Source organism: Cynara cardunculus (genome assembly GCF_001531365.2).
Source record: "Cynara cardunculus var. scolymus isolate 2C chromosome LG 17, CcrdV1, whole genome shotgun sequence".
NCBI lineage: Eukaryota > Viridiplantae > Streptophyta > Magnoliopsida > Asterales > Asteraceae > Cynara > Cynara cardunculus.
The window spans coordinates 5,490,681-5,507,308 of NC_037544.1; the positions used below are offsets into that span (position 1 = coordinate 5,490,681).

At 34.2% G+C, this 16,628-nt stretch overlaps 2 protein-coding genes across 2 annotated transcripts; one reads left to right on the forward strand and one right to left on the reverse strand.

Moving 5' to 3' along the window:
- Positions 1 to 165: 165 nt before the first annotated feature.
- Positions 166 to 2,495, forward strand: LOC112500533 (putative pumilio homolog 8, chloroplastic). Its single transcript, XM_025104035.1, has 5 exons — positions 166 to 1,274; positions 1,354 to 1,516; positions 1,787 to 1,950; positions 2,030 to 2,288; positions 2,367 to 2,495. The coding sequence occupies exons 1-5, from the start codon at positions 166 to 168 to the stop codon at positions 2,493 to 2,495; spliced, it is 1,824 nt and encodes a 607-aa protein (XP_024959803.1).
- Positions 2,496 to 9,886: 7,391 nt separating this feature from the next.
- LOC112501085 (classical arabinogalactan protein 9) lies at positions 9,887 to 11,548 on the reverse strand. The gene is made up of 2 exons (XM_025104740.1): positions 10,952 to 11,548; positions 9,887 to 10,168 (listed from the first exon to the last, which is right to left on the reverse strand). Exons 1-2 carry the CDS (start codon positions 11,465 to 11,467, stop codon positions 10,094 to 10,096), a joined length of 591 nt encoding a protein of 196 aa, XP_024960508.1. The 5' UTR covers positions 11,468 to 11,548; the 3' UTR covers positions 9,887 to 10,093.
- Positions 11,549 to 16,628: the final 5,080 nt, after the last annotated feature.

The window sequence follows — 16,628 nt, forward strand, 5'->3', positions numbered from 1 at the left end:
CCCCCCCCCCTCTCTCTCTCTCTACACATATACAGAGTATTATATATACATATATGTATAACATGCAATCTCTCTCTATTCCTTATTTAAATCTCCTTTAATATCTTCCCTACAAAAACCTTTCTTGATTCTCTTCTGTTTTCAGTTACAAATTAAGCTATTCCCATGGAGACCGGCCCAAGAGAAGAAGAGTTTGACTGGCTTTTCATCAGTCAAAACCCTACCGATTTTGCGCCGTCATCCTCCTCCGTGAACCAGCAACAGCCGCCGTCCAATACCACCATCATGGGTTCTTCTTCTGCCCGGCAAGTAAATGGCAATGGTAGTTTCCTTGGTGACAATACTGGTGTTTTCTCTTTCCAGACCAAGCAACAACAACAGCTGCCGGCGGTGGGTAACCACTTTGTAGCCAATCCCGTCCGTTCTATTTTTGATCATCGAGATCGTTATCCGGCGGATTTCAGTCTTGAATTCAATCCGTACGACTACTGCTGCAATTCTTGCAACCCTGATCAGTTGTACTGCTTTGGTGCTACTGATTTCCATCCGGCCGGCCTTGCAAGTTTCGATCACCGATCATCCCTGAATGGTTTTCCAGAAACCCCACGTGAGAGGAATCTTGAAATCGATTTTAATCGACTTAATATATCATCATCAAACCACCATCTGCTGCCGTTCTTGGCCTCTTCTCCGCCCCTTGGGGGTTCTACCATCGCAAACAATTCGCTCATTGACTCGTCTTTCAATGTGGGTAACATCTATCCTCAAGGGAGAGTTCCTGCTCCGGTGACGCCGGTCAACCGGAACGTAGCCTTCCATGATCCCTGCTGCAATCTGCATAGTCGGAGAGATAGCTTTGAATTGAATCCAAGGGGTTTATGTAATCTGCTTGAAAACCCTATCCGATCTAGAGATTGGATTAGCGCATACCCAAACCCTATCAGTAACTCTCTCCCCCAATCCCGGCAGCAGCCGAAACGAACCAAGTTTCCGGCCTCTTTGAAAGATATAAGAGGCTTGATATGCTTGGTGGCTAAGGGTCAAGAAGGCTGCCAATTCTTGCAGACCAAGTGTGAAGAAGGAAAACCTGAAGATATCGAGATGATATTTTCTGAGATTAAAGATCATATTCGTGAATTTATGGTGGATGCATCGATGAATTATCTTGCTCAGAAACTGTTCAAAGTGTGCAATGAGAGACAAATGACTCACATTGTTGTTTCTGTGATTACTGATGATGCCAATCTCACCTCTATTTGCCTCAATTCTCATGGGTATCAAATAATTTATCAGATTTCTTATAGATCTTTATATATATGAAGCATAAATATTACTAATGTGCTTTTGCTTCAGGACTCGAGCGATGCAGAAGTTGATTGAACTTCTCTCGACGGCAGAACAACGATCTTTGATCGTATCAGCACTTAGGAGGATCACGGTTACCTTGACCAAAAACACGAACGGCCATCATGTCATTCAGCACTGCTTGAAATCCTTCCATGTTGACGAAGTCCAGGTATACCACATCCCTCCTTTACATTCCTTTTAGGGTTTATCTCAACTCTTCATCTTTCTCAATGAAGTGCAAGTTTAAGTGTTGCAAGTGTTGTTATTCTATGGTCTTTGATGCTTATAATTCTTTGATTCTTGCAACTCTTTTTGAAGGTAAAATCCGTTTGATTTGATCATCATAATTAAACTTCTGTCGTCTCATGTTTCCGGATCATGGTTTTTTTGGTAATTTGGATATTTGATTGATTCAAAACTAATGAATGTATTGTTGCAGCCAATTCTGAATGTGGTAGCTGATAATTGTCTAGACATAGCTACTGACAAAAGTGGATGCTGTGTGTTACAACAATGTGTATTACACGCCAATGGTGTATCTAAAGAGCGACTACTGACTGAAATCATAGCTAATGCACTCCATCTAGCTGAACACCCTTATGGGTTTGTCCTCTTCTTTTAGTGATTATAGCTTAATCAAGATTAGACTGCATGTACTCATCTTTTTAACTATAAATTTCAGGAATTATGTTGTCCAGCACATATTGGGAATGCAGATACCAGGTGTTACTGCTGATATATTGCAGAGGCTTTCTGGGAATTTTGTCACTCTTGCAATGAACAAGTATGCAAGTAATGTTGTGGAGAAGTGTTTGAAGGATGCTCCAGATGATCAGTCTATCCCCATCATTAGGGAGATTATAAACAGTCAAAACTTTTTATCGGTTATTCAGCATCCGTATGGGAACTATGTTGCACAATCAGCGTTACAAACCGCAAAGGTTTGGTCATAACAACCTACTTTACAGTTTAAACGTGCTTATCAATCTGTAACCTACATTGGATTACGACGCATGCAGGGCTCTCTTAAGGAGATGATGATCAACAAAGTCCAGAAAGAGTATGCATTTTTACACAGTCATCCACATGGGAAGAGGGTTCTGGCATTAGCTAGAAACAGCAAGCCACGCGGTTCGCCTCAAGCATGAGAAGCTGTTTGTGTTCATCTATGTTGTGGAGTAGCAAAAGTATGGAGGAAGCTTAACTATTAAGTATGGTGTGTCTGTTATAAGATATATGTCGTATTAACTATAGTTTTATCTAGGTTGTGTTAGGGTTATTTTGTCTTAATCTGCTCTTTGCTTTCTCTAGTTGAGATTCTTGATGCAATTAAACGTTCAGACAGGTAGGGCAGATGGATATATAAACGTATAATAAGTGGTGCATGTTTATGTTTGAGGGTCTAGGATATATATCGTATTGTTGAAGTGTTATATATAGTATTATTTCGTGTGCTAATATAGATCTTTATATATGCTTCTGGTTTGACCATTTATGGGTAACTTGTGCTTAATGAACCTTTGTCTTTCTCGCTAACGGGTCTTTTCCAAGTGTGCTTATCAGATCACTTACGTTAATGGCAAAGAACGACAGTCTTACGTGGTAAGTAAGATGATGACTCTTATTGGTAAGCACTCACTTGAAACTTTTTCCCATCTTAAATGCCAACCGAATGTTTTAGTATAAATGCAATTGTGTCCATATTAACATGCTATTTATATATCAACATGCCATATTTAAAAAAAGCAATTCCATGGTAATCACATCTCGGAATGATGCTGTACATAGTGATTGAGGTTGTATAGTAGGAAGGGAATCTGTAAATAAGGAAATTATAACGATGTTGTCCGATACGGATTTCACAACCGTTGGTACTTGTTTCAGTTCTTTACGATTTGTAACGATTAATATCAGCTACACGTTCAAATATTCATGACGAAAATTAGATATCTGTATGTGATAGATATTGAACATGTATAACGATTAAAATTTTATAGAAACCTTATAGAAACAACCCACTACTTTACATTTTATAGAAATCTTCAACCCACTAGCTACAGGTTCGATGGTATCCAAGTGTTTTTTAACTTTGTTTTTGCCAAGGTCACACCTTGATTAGGTGTGCTCAAAAGATCGACCGACACAACCCAAAAAACCGGAAAAAAAACTCGATATGTGGTACCTGACAGATAATTGATATTGAATTTGGCCAAAACGCATCTATAGGGTTGAAATTGGGTTAGAGTAATTTAAATCCAATCCAACCTGATACTCTTCGATACTACGAATTTAATATGATTGTTAAGTCGTTGGTTAATATACGTCATTACAACAAAATTGGGTTTATAAGAGGCCACCAATTTCAAAGCGTCCTAATAGACTGTGTTATAGGACCAAAAAATAAAAAGTCCTATCGAAATGTGTTGTAATAAGTTTATAAGATGCTTTTAAGCGTATTCACAAGTTTTTTAGTACATTTTTAATACAAAGCCTCGAATTAACTATTTTATATGACATATTTGAATAAATGTCTTATAAAAACAAATATCCTATAAAAAGATGAGTTTATAAGTGTCCTATAAAATAGTCTAATAGGACGCTTTGTATTAAAGATGTCCTAAAAACTTGTATAGACGCTAAAAAACGTCCTATAAACTTATTACAACGTCAATTAGATAGAACCTTTTAGTTTTTGGTCCTATAAATTAAGTCTTATAAAGCAGTTTATTAGGACGCTTTGAAATTGGTGGCATCCTATAAACCCAATTTTATTGTAGTGTGTACATCAAACAAACCCCTAATTAGCTACATTCAAAAAAATATTACAATTTCAACCGTAATTAATTATTCTTCTTTTTTTGGTTTGTTACTTTTTTTTGTATGTTCTCATTTTGATTTAATTCGTTTAAACAAGACGCTTAACTTGATTATAAAATGATGTAGCAAAATTTCAATCCCACCAACCCAAACATTGGGTTGCTTGCAGTTTTGCTTGGGTTGGGTTGGGTTGAGATTTCTCAAACACCGAACATTGAGTTTAGTTGTTTAAACATCTTCAACATGGCCAACCCCAACCCTTGTACAACCCTACCTTGAATCTAAAGCTTAAGGTTTGGCCTTATCGACGCTTTAGAAGAATATCACATCCACTTTCAATATCATTAAGCCACTTTCAAAGAGTCTGATCCAAATAAGTTGCGAGTCTCATTAAGCTTATTAAGTTGCTAACAAACAAATCCTGAAAGCATCTACACCCGGTGATTCAGTTACATCGGATTTTTGTTTTCTACATATTAAACATTTTACCTTTGATTAAACCGGTTCATGTTTCATAAACTTTTCTCCTTTCACGCTCACAACTTAATTCCAACGGAATAAAAGTTTATGAACCGGTCTATCAAGTTTAATGCCTTTTATCGAATAAAAACAATGTTTTTTTTTATTAAAATTAAATTTGGACCTGTTTGTTTGACTGATTGTTTTTAGGATTTTTGGATTTCATTTAAGAATTTAAAATTGAAAAGTTTTGGAATATTTGGTACGTTTGGTTTGTAATTTTTGCAATGTAATTGAATCCCGTTCTTTATAGTTTAAAGACAAATTATAAAAATAACTGAATTATCTTTTATTAATTGATTATTACAAAACGAACGTCTTTGACGTGTTTTAAAATATTATTATAAGCAAATCATATTAAATCCTGTAAAATATCAAATACCCCCATAATAATTCTCTGTATCTAGGATTTCATTAGAATAATGGGATTTCAATTACGAACAAGGTATGAAAAACATGTCGAAATACATGTCGTTTCGGGAGATCAAGCTTCTTCCATAACGTATTTTTAGAGAGTATGTGTCTCAAAACAAGATATGAAAAACACAAGGAATGCATATATGCCAATAAATATGACGGATGGTATTAATGTTGTGTTCTTGAATTTGGAGAGAGAAAAAGGAAAATAATTTATTTTATTTGTGTTTTCGAAAGGGGGTCAAAGGAAAAGAAAGCAATAATTTTTTGTGTTCTTGAACATGAGAGAAAGGAAAGGAAAGATGTCATTTTTACTAACGTACCCTTTAAAATTATATTATTTAGAATGAAAGTTAGGGGCTGTTTACTAAACAATTACCTGGGTAAGGCTTACTAAAGTAACATTATCTCACCGGATAAACATGGTAAAAAGCAAAAATCTTACCCGGTAAGAGCGAGACAAGGACCAAGAGTCTTACCCGATAAGTGAAAACGACGACTCTTACCATGGTATGCGCTTACCGGGTAAATTGTTGGATACAATGTCGTTTTGGTGGATAAAATCTTATCCGGTAAGTAAATAATAATAATGTTAAATTTTACCGGTAAGCACTTACCTGGTAAGTGTTTGGTAAACGGCCTCTTACTTAGTTTTGTAATTTTATTAATTTCTTAAATGATTTCAATTTATTTCCTTTCATTTCCTTCCTTTTCATCCCACGTTTGGGAGGAAAGTTTTGGAAGAAAACTAATCATTATTTTCTTTCTCTTTCCTTTCTTTTTTAATCTTAAAAATGTTTCGAGAACACGAGTTTTTTTAATTTTCCTCACCGTTCCCTCATTTTTCTTTTCTTTCCTTCTTAAAATGAGTTTCCAGAATGCAACGTAAAGGAGTATTTGTTTAAAGTTTAATGATGTAATCATATACGGTTATTTGTTTACCGCTTAATGACTAAGCCATTAAGCTGATTTGGGTTTATTCAGTCACTCTTGGCTATTGAAACCCCCAAACTGCCATCAAAGTTCACTCACTCGATGCTCTCTCACTCTGTTGCTCACTCCCTCGTCGATGTGGAGTAGATGAAGGGGACATGGATCGACTAGTTTATTCAATATTTTGGTTTTGTTTGTGTTTATATTCATGTATAATAATAATTTATATTATTATTTAACACAAAAATTAATTAATTTAATCCATACAAGTAGAAATGTGTTAAAGAATATAATCTAAATATTGTTGCTTTCATTAAGATCAATTATTTTTAGAATCAGTTCAGTTGGATCTTATGATAAATAAAATGGAACTAAACCAACAAATAGATCTATAAGTTCTTGATTTTTTATTAAGCAAAATGAACCATAGAAAATTACAAATATAACCTTTTACTAGAAATTGGTATCATTTATTTCACACTCGTAACTAAAGAGACAACACTAAACACTCGTTACATAAAAAGACCATACCATATAGGGTGATGGTAGGGAAGTAATAGAATTGAAATTTAAGGGCATTTCGGTTTGCCTTTGATGTTCTTCTTGTCTTTGTAACAAGGGCATTCATGCTTGTTTCCAAAGGTATTCAACGGTATACATTTGCACTCTTCACAACATAACTCACAGTACTTCATACACTTGTCGGAGAACCCTAATTTCGCGCATCTTCCTTTGCACTTGCTCTTACAATACACTTTTTCCGTTCATAATCGTCCCACCAAAGTAAGAAAACCGTCTTAGTACATACTAAAAAAGATATTAAAATCATTCTACTGAGTTAGGTTAACGTGAGACCAGTTTATTTTCATGAGACCCGTGAGAGCACATTTTTATACTTGAAACTTCACAGCAAAACATTGTGAAAGTAAAAAAAATATGAACTTTCACAACAAAAACACTGTGAAGGTTACCTTCACAGTGTCTTGCTATGAAATATCAAGTGTAAAAAAATGATCTCACGAAAACAACTTGGTCTCACTTGATCCTAAGTCTCGTTCCACTTACGCATAAGTTATACAACGAACATACACAAATAAATGTCTTAAAACAATAAATAAAAAAAAAATCTGATCATGACACAAAATGCACATATAAACCATTTTGGTCTTTGAAGAAAAACATATGGACAAAAACCAAGATCGCGTATTTTACAAGAAAAAAAAAATAAGAATATTTAAAAATACATGTCTTAAAACATTGATTGAAGATAGAGATACCTTGTTGATTGGCAAAGGAAGGTTGGAGAGTAGAAGTGGCAAGGAGAAGGGAAAGGAGAATTCCAAGCAACAAAATTTTCCTCATTTGGTTTTTGGCCCAAAGATTGAAGTTAAAACTCAACAAAACGACTAAAAAGATAAAGAAAAGTTGATGGAGGGGTTTTTAGCTAATTTACAAAAAATAAAAGGGTGTAATATGTAAATATAGAAGTGAAGGGGTGGTAATTGATACTTGGTAGTTGCATAATGAAACAAATAAGAGTATTTTATAGGGGGTGTTTTGGGGGTGGGGAGTGACGAAAGAAATGAATAAAGAGTAGGTGAGTATTGCAGATGGAGTGAATTGGTTATGTTAAGGTTAAGGTTGCACATGAGGTTTATGCAGCTACACTACGAGGCCGTTTACCTAAATGCTTACTCGATAAGTGTTTAACGTTAGGAGTTAACACTATAATTTTATTTTATTGGATAAGGTTGTAATACATCAAAACATATCTTAAACAACAATTAACCTGGTAAGCGCTTACCCGGGTAAGAGTCGTCACCCTCACTTACCGGATAAGACTCTCCATCATTGTCGTCGCTCTTACCGGGTAAGATTCTTGGCCCCTTACCATGTTCATCTGGTGAGGAAAATTACCGGGTAAGCGTTTAGTAAACAGTCCCTACATTTAATAGTTTCCTTTTTCGGTTTTGAACTGAAATGTATTATAAGTTTAAACTGTTAAATTGTGAGAATTTATCTGATGAAATTTAAGGATCAACAGAGGAGTTTTTGAACAAGTCAGTGCAAGTAATTGGTCAAATGACACAGTGTTATACATACTGGTAAAAATAAACCTTTGTCTGTCGATGTAATAGTTGTTGGAATGCCACGATTTGAAACATCAGATGAAGAGATATGTTTTTTATTGACACGTAAGGAATTTCTTAAAGTGTAATGGAGAAACCAAGTGGTTGGGATATGATGACAAGACTAATAAAACCGATGACGATTGATGTATGCATAGATTGCTTATTGGGAGCATCGTCCATAGATCGTGATGTTTGCCATACTGTATATACGTCATAAGATAACACAAAATCAAATTCTGACTCGTCAATTTTAGTGTTGTTTTAAATGCTACAATCGATCATTTCAGCTTTGAAAGCAATGGACAGATGATAGATCTTACAACTTATAACTAATTCTTAATCCATTTATTACAAAATGATTACACATCCCTTAATTTGTCTTGTGAATGGAAATTAGTATCAGCCAGAAAAAATAAAAAGAGCGTAAACGGAAAATCAAAAACAACATGCTTAAGTAAATAATTTGAAAATACGACTTCCGTTTTGTTTTTCCAATTGTTATCGTATTTGTACATGTATGCATATTTAAACAATTGATGAATTTCAATCAGCCTTATCAGTATTTTATAATGATTATTAACAAATAAAACCAAATAGAAAAATGGTACTTTTAGAGCCTTGTGTCCCTACGAAAAGAAGGTGAGGTTTCCACAGCAAGGCCTCGGATTCAAATCCATTCCCACCCACTCTCCTTTAAGATACCGTAATTCATGCAATGCAAAACCTTTTCTCGGCAACCACACGAGACTTGTATGGTACAAGTCCGTGTAGCACCCAATCTCAGATCAAAACGGAGAAGACTAAATGCACACCTACTTATTAATATCATCCTTATACACATCGACATCAAAAAGACGTCATTTTATCATTTTTTAAGGTATGATTTAACCCAACTTTGATATAAATAGGTGTACATATATCAACATACGATTAGGGGTGCTCATTGGTTGGGTTAATCGGGTTGAAGATATTTAAACAACTCAACCTAATGTTTGCGGTTTGGAAAAATCTTAACCCAACCCAACCCAAACCAAAGTGCAACCCAATCCGTACGAGTTGGTCGGGTTGATACTTTGGTACATTAAAATATTTTTTTAACCTTGAATATGTTATTTATCTACTCATTGTTTCCTTTTCATCGTCAATCATTTGATACAACTTATCCATATTTCTTACGTATATTACATTCAATTAACTTTCTCAATTTACATATATATGTTCACTGTTACTAAACATATATACGAATGAATTATACAGAAATGTGAATAGATTGAAGATATGTGTATATGAAAAGTATACATGATGGTGTAATTGTCTAATGTATATATTAATAAATATTCAACAATCATATTAAATCCAAGAAATAAAAAGATATCTGGTTCAATTGGTTGGATTCAAATAATAGTAACTCAATATCAACCTAATATCTACAGTTTAACAAATTTACAACTCCATTAGACATCGGGTTGATTCGGGTTAGGTTATTTCATGTTGGGTTGAGACCATTGTTGGGTTTTTGAGCATCCCTACACACGGTCATATGTAAGATTTACATCAATTGGAGAGGGGAACTAAGGTTGCCTTATAAGGGGCATGATACCTCATCTATCAAAAGCGTTCCAGGTGTAGACAAAACAGACAATGTCTTATACAGCTGTCTGAGATATCATATGATACCTTTTAAAAGCAGAGACTGAATGTAATAAGCTGAAGAGGATGAATTGAAAGAAAGCAAGCATAAATGAAAACAATAATAATAGTAGTAGTAATGAAGTCAACAATATCACAATCAAAAATTACAATAAACAGCATCCCCCCAAAAGAATGTATATAGCTACTCCAAATACAATGCAAAAGCTCTCATCCATCGGCTGACTGCAAACAAGACTATATAAAACCCGACACCACAAAAATATCCACCCGTCTCTCTAGAATAGCGAGTAAACGAGAGCCAACCCGAAAACCATGCTCCCGACCATCGATCCCATCTTCTCTACACCGCTCTGCAATGTCAATGCCGAAAGTAAGATCAAATAAGCACCCAACAGAGAATAAAACATCCATTTAAATAAGATAACACAAGAACACGTATATCATATATGATTTTAGACTAAATTCGATCAACGCTCTTAGGTTGTCGGGCCAAGCATAGCAAGCGGACGTCCGCATTCATCGAATCTGAATTGTTATGGTTTAAACTGTAATGAATTAATTATATAGATTAAATATAATGTTGATGCATATTTACTAACATGACCTAATCTTCTAAAGGGACCAAGTGGATAATGCAGGGGTCATTAATGTCATTTTGCAAAGGATTATTGGATGCCTAAAAGAACAAGACGACACACGTGATTACAACCCACCAAGAAAACAAAGCACGGAACACGAGAGAGCAACAGACGCTCATGTTAGCAAAAACACACATACATTCGATGTATCGCTATAGTGCGCATGTGACATCCTGATATGGAAGTGATTCTTTAAGCAATATTATGATGAGAATGGTCAGATCTGATGGCAAAGCGGGGAGCATATATCGCAGGCGCATGGTGGCTACTAGTCATGTATTGAGCAGATCAGGCTACTGATCTCGATGACCATGGCAGGGGGTAGTCAGTACGACACGTGAACGGTACAATCGGGTTCAGGTTAGATAACATCAAGCATTTTAACTAACATACGCCTCTGTTTTTATAAAGTTAATAGTGAACCAGTATTGACATCTGTTTGTTTTAAGTAGTATAGATCAGATCTAATAAGTTCAAGTATAAGAGTGTACGTACCACATCGGTAGCAGACGGTGCCGGAGATAGATCGGTAGCGAGGGACGGAGAAGGAGCTCCGGTGGGTGGTGCTGGTGGGCTTAAAGTTAAAGGAGATGGTGCGGCTGTTGGAGTTACAGTTGGAGATGAGACTGGGACTGAAGCCGGGGGAGAGGCGAGGGGGGCAGGTGGTGGTGATGCGACGGGAGGTGGAGTGGCTGGTGGTGGTGATGCGACGGGAGGGGGAGTGGCTGGCGGTGGTGATGCAACAGGAGGAGGAGTGGCTGGTGGTGGTGAAGCGACAGGAGGAGGGGTGGCTGGTGGTGGTGAGCTTACTGGAGGAGGAGTAGCGACTGGTGGTGGTGAGCTGACTGGCGGAGGAGTGGATGTGACTTGTGGTGGAGAAGCGGTGGGAGGAGGAGTGGTGGTGGTGGGTGGAGCAGGGGTGGCTGTGGGGGAGGAAGAGGGAGATTGACCGCCAACACAGGAGAAGACAATGCAGATGAATGCAGTGAGGAAGATGGCATTCCGATCCATGGTTGTAAGTTAACGTGCGCCGCGGATGGTAGTAAATGTTAACCTAAACCTTGGGGGTGAGGAAGAGGTAAGAGATGGAAAGTGGGGAGTGTGAGAAGAAGAGAGCAGGGGCCAATATTTTTATATAGGAAAGGGGAGGTCTTGATCTGGTTCTGGTGTGGTGGGCCTCATGATATCATAGGTTACAACAGCAGTTTGTTAAGAACTTCCATTACTTTTATTTTTGTTCAATTTTATTAATTTTGAAGGTTATTTTGGTTTAACAGCTATTTTAGTTAATGATATAAATCATACGAGACAACTCATGAGTTACTAAAAATTAACTCGATAAACACTCGACTCGAATAGATTCGACTCAAACTCGAATTTGACTCGACATATTAACGAGTTGAGTCGAATTACCCAATATTCGAGTCGAAAAATTCATGAAATACTCAAGTTTTTATATATAATTAGTTTTAAAAATATATTAAATTTTATAATATAATATGTATAATCTATACTACCTTATAAATCAGATTTATCAAAAGTCTTAAAAATAATTTTTAATGCACAAAGTAGTATACATTTATGCACAAAGTCTTARAAGTCTTAAAAACAACTCATAATGCATTAAATACTACTACTTTATGCATTCAGTTTTAAAATCTCTTAACATATAGTACAAGTTACCAATGCATATTATTATTATTTTTTCTTTTCATGTTTCCAAGATACTTTTAACACCTTTCACTCATGTCTTCACCTTCTCATACTTCTATGTCTTCTCCTCATCCCCAAGGTGAGATTCAAACTGATATTCACTATGAGTTATTAAAAGTTATCTCATTCATCTCCCATTCAATTGTTCTAGAACTCTCGGTCTCACTCTCGATCTCTTGATTCTTTGCTCTTAGTGTAAATCGAACATAAATGTGGAGTCGTTTAAATATGTTAGATTTTAAATATATTGAATTTTAAACTGTCATACGATTTTTTTCATCGATAGTCTGTAATTGAAAACATAACTTTTATTTATTCAAATTGTATTAATATATAAATACCAAATGTAACTTATATTATCGTTAAATCTTCTCTAATAAAACAGTGAAACTTCAAAAATCAAAATCGTTAAAATTTAAGGCTCCTGTCGCATTGCGCGGGTACACAATTAATATAATGTAATAAAAATGTCTTATACTTTTAGATATTTAAACGATATTATGCATTTTTAACTATAAAAAACAATCTATATTTTGTTTTAATTAAATCTTAATTAAAAAAAACTATAAAAGTGCATGTAAAGTTGTCTTACATTAGAAAATAGATAATAAAGAAGGATGAAAATTTGTTATTTAAGGAGATGGATGTCAATGAAGTTTGTAATTTTGTTTTTTTGATGATGAAATTTGAGTCCTTTTAGTTTTTTTTTAAATTTAAAAAAACACCTTTAAATTTTATAATCTATACGAGAAGATCCTAAAATTTCATAAATTTTGACGGATGAGATTGATTCGAGTTCGAGTTTGATTCGAGCTTCAAACGAGTTCGAGTTTAAAAGATTGTAATCGAGTTCATGTCAAGTTTAATTTTTAACTACTAGCGAATTTTCGAGTCGAGTTTGAGTTTGAGAAATGACTATCGAGTTCACTCGCATCGTGTACACCCCTAACTTTAATAATAATAAAAACAATAAAAATAAATTATACATCTTTAAATTCGAGAGATCTTTAAATTTAATATTTATGAGAGATAATTATCATTTTAATTGTTTTCATCAGTAAAATTGAATATACTATTATTTCACCAAAAGTTTTTGAAAGTGTATTAAGACGATGAATTCATAGAATATATTAATAATATAATTATTGTTAAATTATTTAACATCGTGCATCTGTCGAAATTGAAGTAATTTCTATAGAAATTTTAACTTTTAGTTTTATATTTTAGAATAGTTATTGAAGATATTCTCAACAGAAAAGAAGAACAATCGTTTCATTTTGACATATGAGGTGGAAATGCACAAAAAAGTGTGGGATCCAACTCTATCCTGACAAACCCGAGTCTACATCCACACTAAATCTTAATCAGATCAAACTAAAGGGTCGTTTACCAAATGTTTACGCAGATAATCATTTATCACAAAATTTAATACTATCACTTCATTACCGAGTAAGATTTTAGTCCACCAAAATGGTATAGTATACAACAATTTTACCATGTAATTGCTGACTGTAGTAAAAGTCGTCATCCAACACTTACCGGGTAAAACTCTCGTCTTTACATTCGTTTTTATCAAATAAGATTCTTGATTCTTTTTAGATGCATTCGTTAACATGATATGATTTGATAAACGATTAAAATTTGGTATAAAAAAATTAGTTGTCAGCACATAAAAATGTAACCCAAAAACTGTCACCAGCTGCTTTCTAGACTTCTTTATTATTTTTGGGTGCTTTTTTGTTTTCTTATATGAAATTGGGTTAAAATAGCCGTTAAAAACAGTATTATTGGAAAATTGATTTTTTTTGTTTCTAATATGGTATAAGTAAAAAGTGTAGGTGTTATGATTGGAATTTTTTATATTGGATACATATCATTCAACAAAGTAATTTATTATTTATGTAAAAGACAAATTGTATGAAAAATAACGTATTTTGATTCAATTTTTATCTTGGATAACGTGTTTTTAAAATCTTTATTTTGATACCTAAGATGTAAAGCCTCAAACAAGTATTTAGGTGACCGACTTAAACATTGTTGAGTTACCGTGATGATACAACGAGTGACATATATATATATATATATATATAGTTTGTTTCAAATACAACTTGTTGCATTTGTACAACCGATGCAACCCAATAAATTGAGATATTTATGGAAATGATGAGAGTTCATTTATTATGATTTAAATATTTATGTAAAATGAATATGGTTCATTAATTATGATAAATATTTTATATTAAGAAACAATCTAAACTTCTATGAAATCACATATTAATCAAATGAAATGGACGGTTGAAATTGGGTGTATTGGTTGCACAAATGTCATGGGTTGTATAATAACCAACCCCCCTCTCTCTCTATATAATTATTATTTCTATGAATTATTGGGAGGGATCCCCTATCTTCCTTCGATATTCCGTTCTCCACCGTTGAATTCAAAGAATCCATCATCTCCGACGTTTCCTTCTTCGCTGATTGTCGTCGAATTGGACGAACCCATCATCCAACTCAATACTCCATTTTGGCCAATGACTATAATATATAAATTCCAATAACATAAATAAATTTAAAATTAATTTTAGATTAAACATCCATGTCATTAGTCACGTCAATAAATAATATAGAGTTGAATGTCATGTTATTCCCTTATCAGCATAATAATCGGTTAATGCTTAAACCTGTTATTCAGACACTTAAATGTTTGAAACTTGCTTTTTAGGTACTAAAATGAAGGTTTTAAAAGTACATTATCCAAAATAGGAATCAAGACAAAGTATCTTACATTTTCATACAATTTACCCTTTTAAAAGCATCAATAATAGCTAAAAATCAAAATAATGTATTTATTACTTCTATACATATGGTCCGACGTGAAAAATAAATTACTGAAGTCTTTTACTAAATTACCTCATGTTTTTAAATATGTCCACGACTTCAAACCTCGTAAGAGACATGGCATGTATTAAGAATTTAATTGACGACACGTTAAATAGTCAAGACATCGTCATATATAATGTCGTTAATACTAAGGGACCATTTATCAAATAATTACCCGATAAGTGCTTACGGGTAAAATTTAATACTACTATTTACTTAACGGGTAAGATTTTAGCCCACTAAAGCGACATCGCATGTAACAATTTACCCGGTAAGCGCTTACCGTGGTAAGAGTCGTAGCCTTCACTTACCGGGTAAGACTCTTGGTCATTGTCTCACTCTTACCGGGTAAAATTCTTGGTCATTTCTATATTCATCCTGTGAGGTAACTTGACTTGATACGCACTTACCCATATAAGTGTTTGGTAAACGGCCCCTAAATTTGAGTGTGACAAACATATTTAGGGAATTATTTATAATGTATGATACAATTATATATTTTAATAGTAATTCAATTTTATTGAGAGAATAAATGTATGATACAATTATATATTTTAAGCAAAGACCATTGAATTTTGCAAAATTATTGGAGCAAGTGTCCACATAATTTTTTTGAATTATTATTCATTTTAGCCAATTACCTAAGCAAATAATCTTAAACCAATTACCTACCCAATTATTCAGTCAGGACCGTTACGAAATGACCCATAGCATTTCTGTAAAACGTGGCGCACGCCATGGCGACTTGAGGTACGCCATAGCACGCCGCAATACGCCTTTTTTGTAACATGTGTTTTTTTTTCTAAAAATATATATTTTTTATTTTTTATCTTATGTGTTTTTATACTTTTAACTTTAAATTTTATATTTTTATAGATCTAACTAATTACATTACTCACGGTTTCACAAATTCCTAAACGTTACAGACTCATGGTTAAAATGAAGTTGTAAAATTACCTTTCTGGGTTCTATTTTGATTATGTGATCAAAAACCTATTTTTATAATAATAATGTATATGATTTTTCTTCTTTTGATATAAATGTACATTTTTTAATATTATTATATTATTAGATAATATATAGAAAACATGTATAGGGGTTCATTCAAGGGAGAACTGATTAGTTTGTGATAACTGTGAGATCTAATCTCAACCACAAATCAATGAATAAATTAGGAAACTAATATTTTTGGTAATTTGACTTACAATTATAATTAAATAGCGTTTTAGGCATTTTAAATTTTTTATCTCTCTCTCTCTCTCTCTCTCTCTCTCTCCTACCTTCGACCTCAGACGAACATCATGTGATACCCCAAATACATCAATATACACAATCTGATACCCAAAACACATCAAATAAATTTTGAGATCACTATGATACCAATTATGGTACCTCTATGATACCAATTGTGATACCATTGTGATAACAATTGTGGCGGGGATGGGGGGAAGGGAGATAGGTAGTGAAAGGGTCACAGGGATAAAGATGGGGCTAGCTGTCGGGAATGCTCACATGTGGGGTTTAGTGGTCAATCATCGGAGACGGCATCTTGGTCAGACAAAATGATCAGGGAGGTCAC

Coding starts and splice junctions, on each gene's coding strand:
- LOC112500533 (XM_025104035.1), top strand. CDS start 166: ATGGAGACCGGCCCAAGAGAAGAAGAGTTTGACTGGCTTTTCATCAGT. Junction 1,951..2,029: donor CTAGCTGAACACCCTTATGG/GTTTGTCCTCTT, acceptor TATAAATTTCAG/GAATTATGTTGTCCAGCACA. Junction 2,289..2,366: donor CAGCGTTACAAACCGCAAAG/GTTTGGTCATAA, acceptor CGACGCATGCAG/GGCTCTCTTAAGGAGATGAT.
- LOC112501085 (XM_025104740.1), bottom strand. CDS start 11,467: ATGGATCGGAATGCCATCTTCCTCACTGCATTCATCTGCATTGTCTTC. Junction 10,169..10,951: donor CACCGTCTGCTACCGATGTG/GTACGTACACTC, acceptor TTGACATTGCAG/AGCGGTGTAGAGAAGATGGG.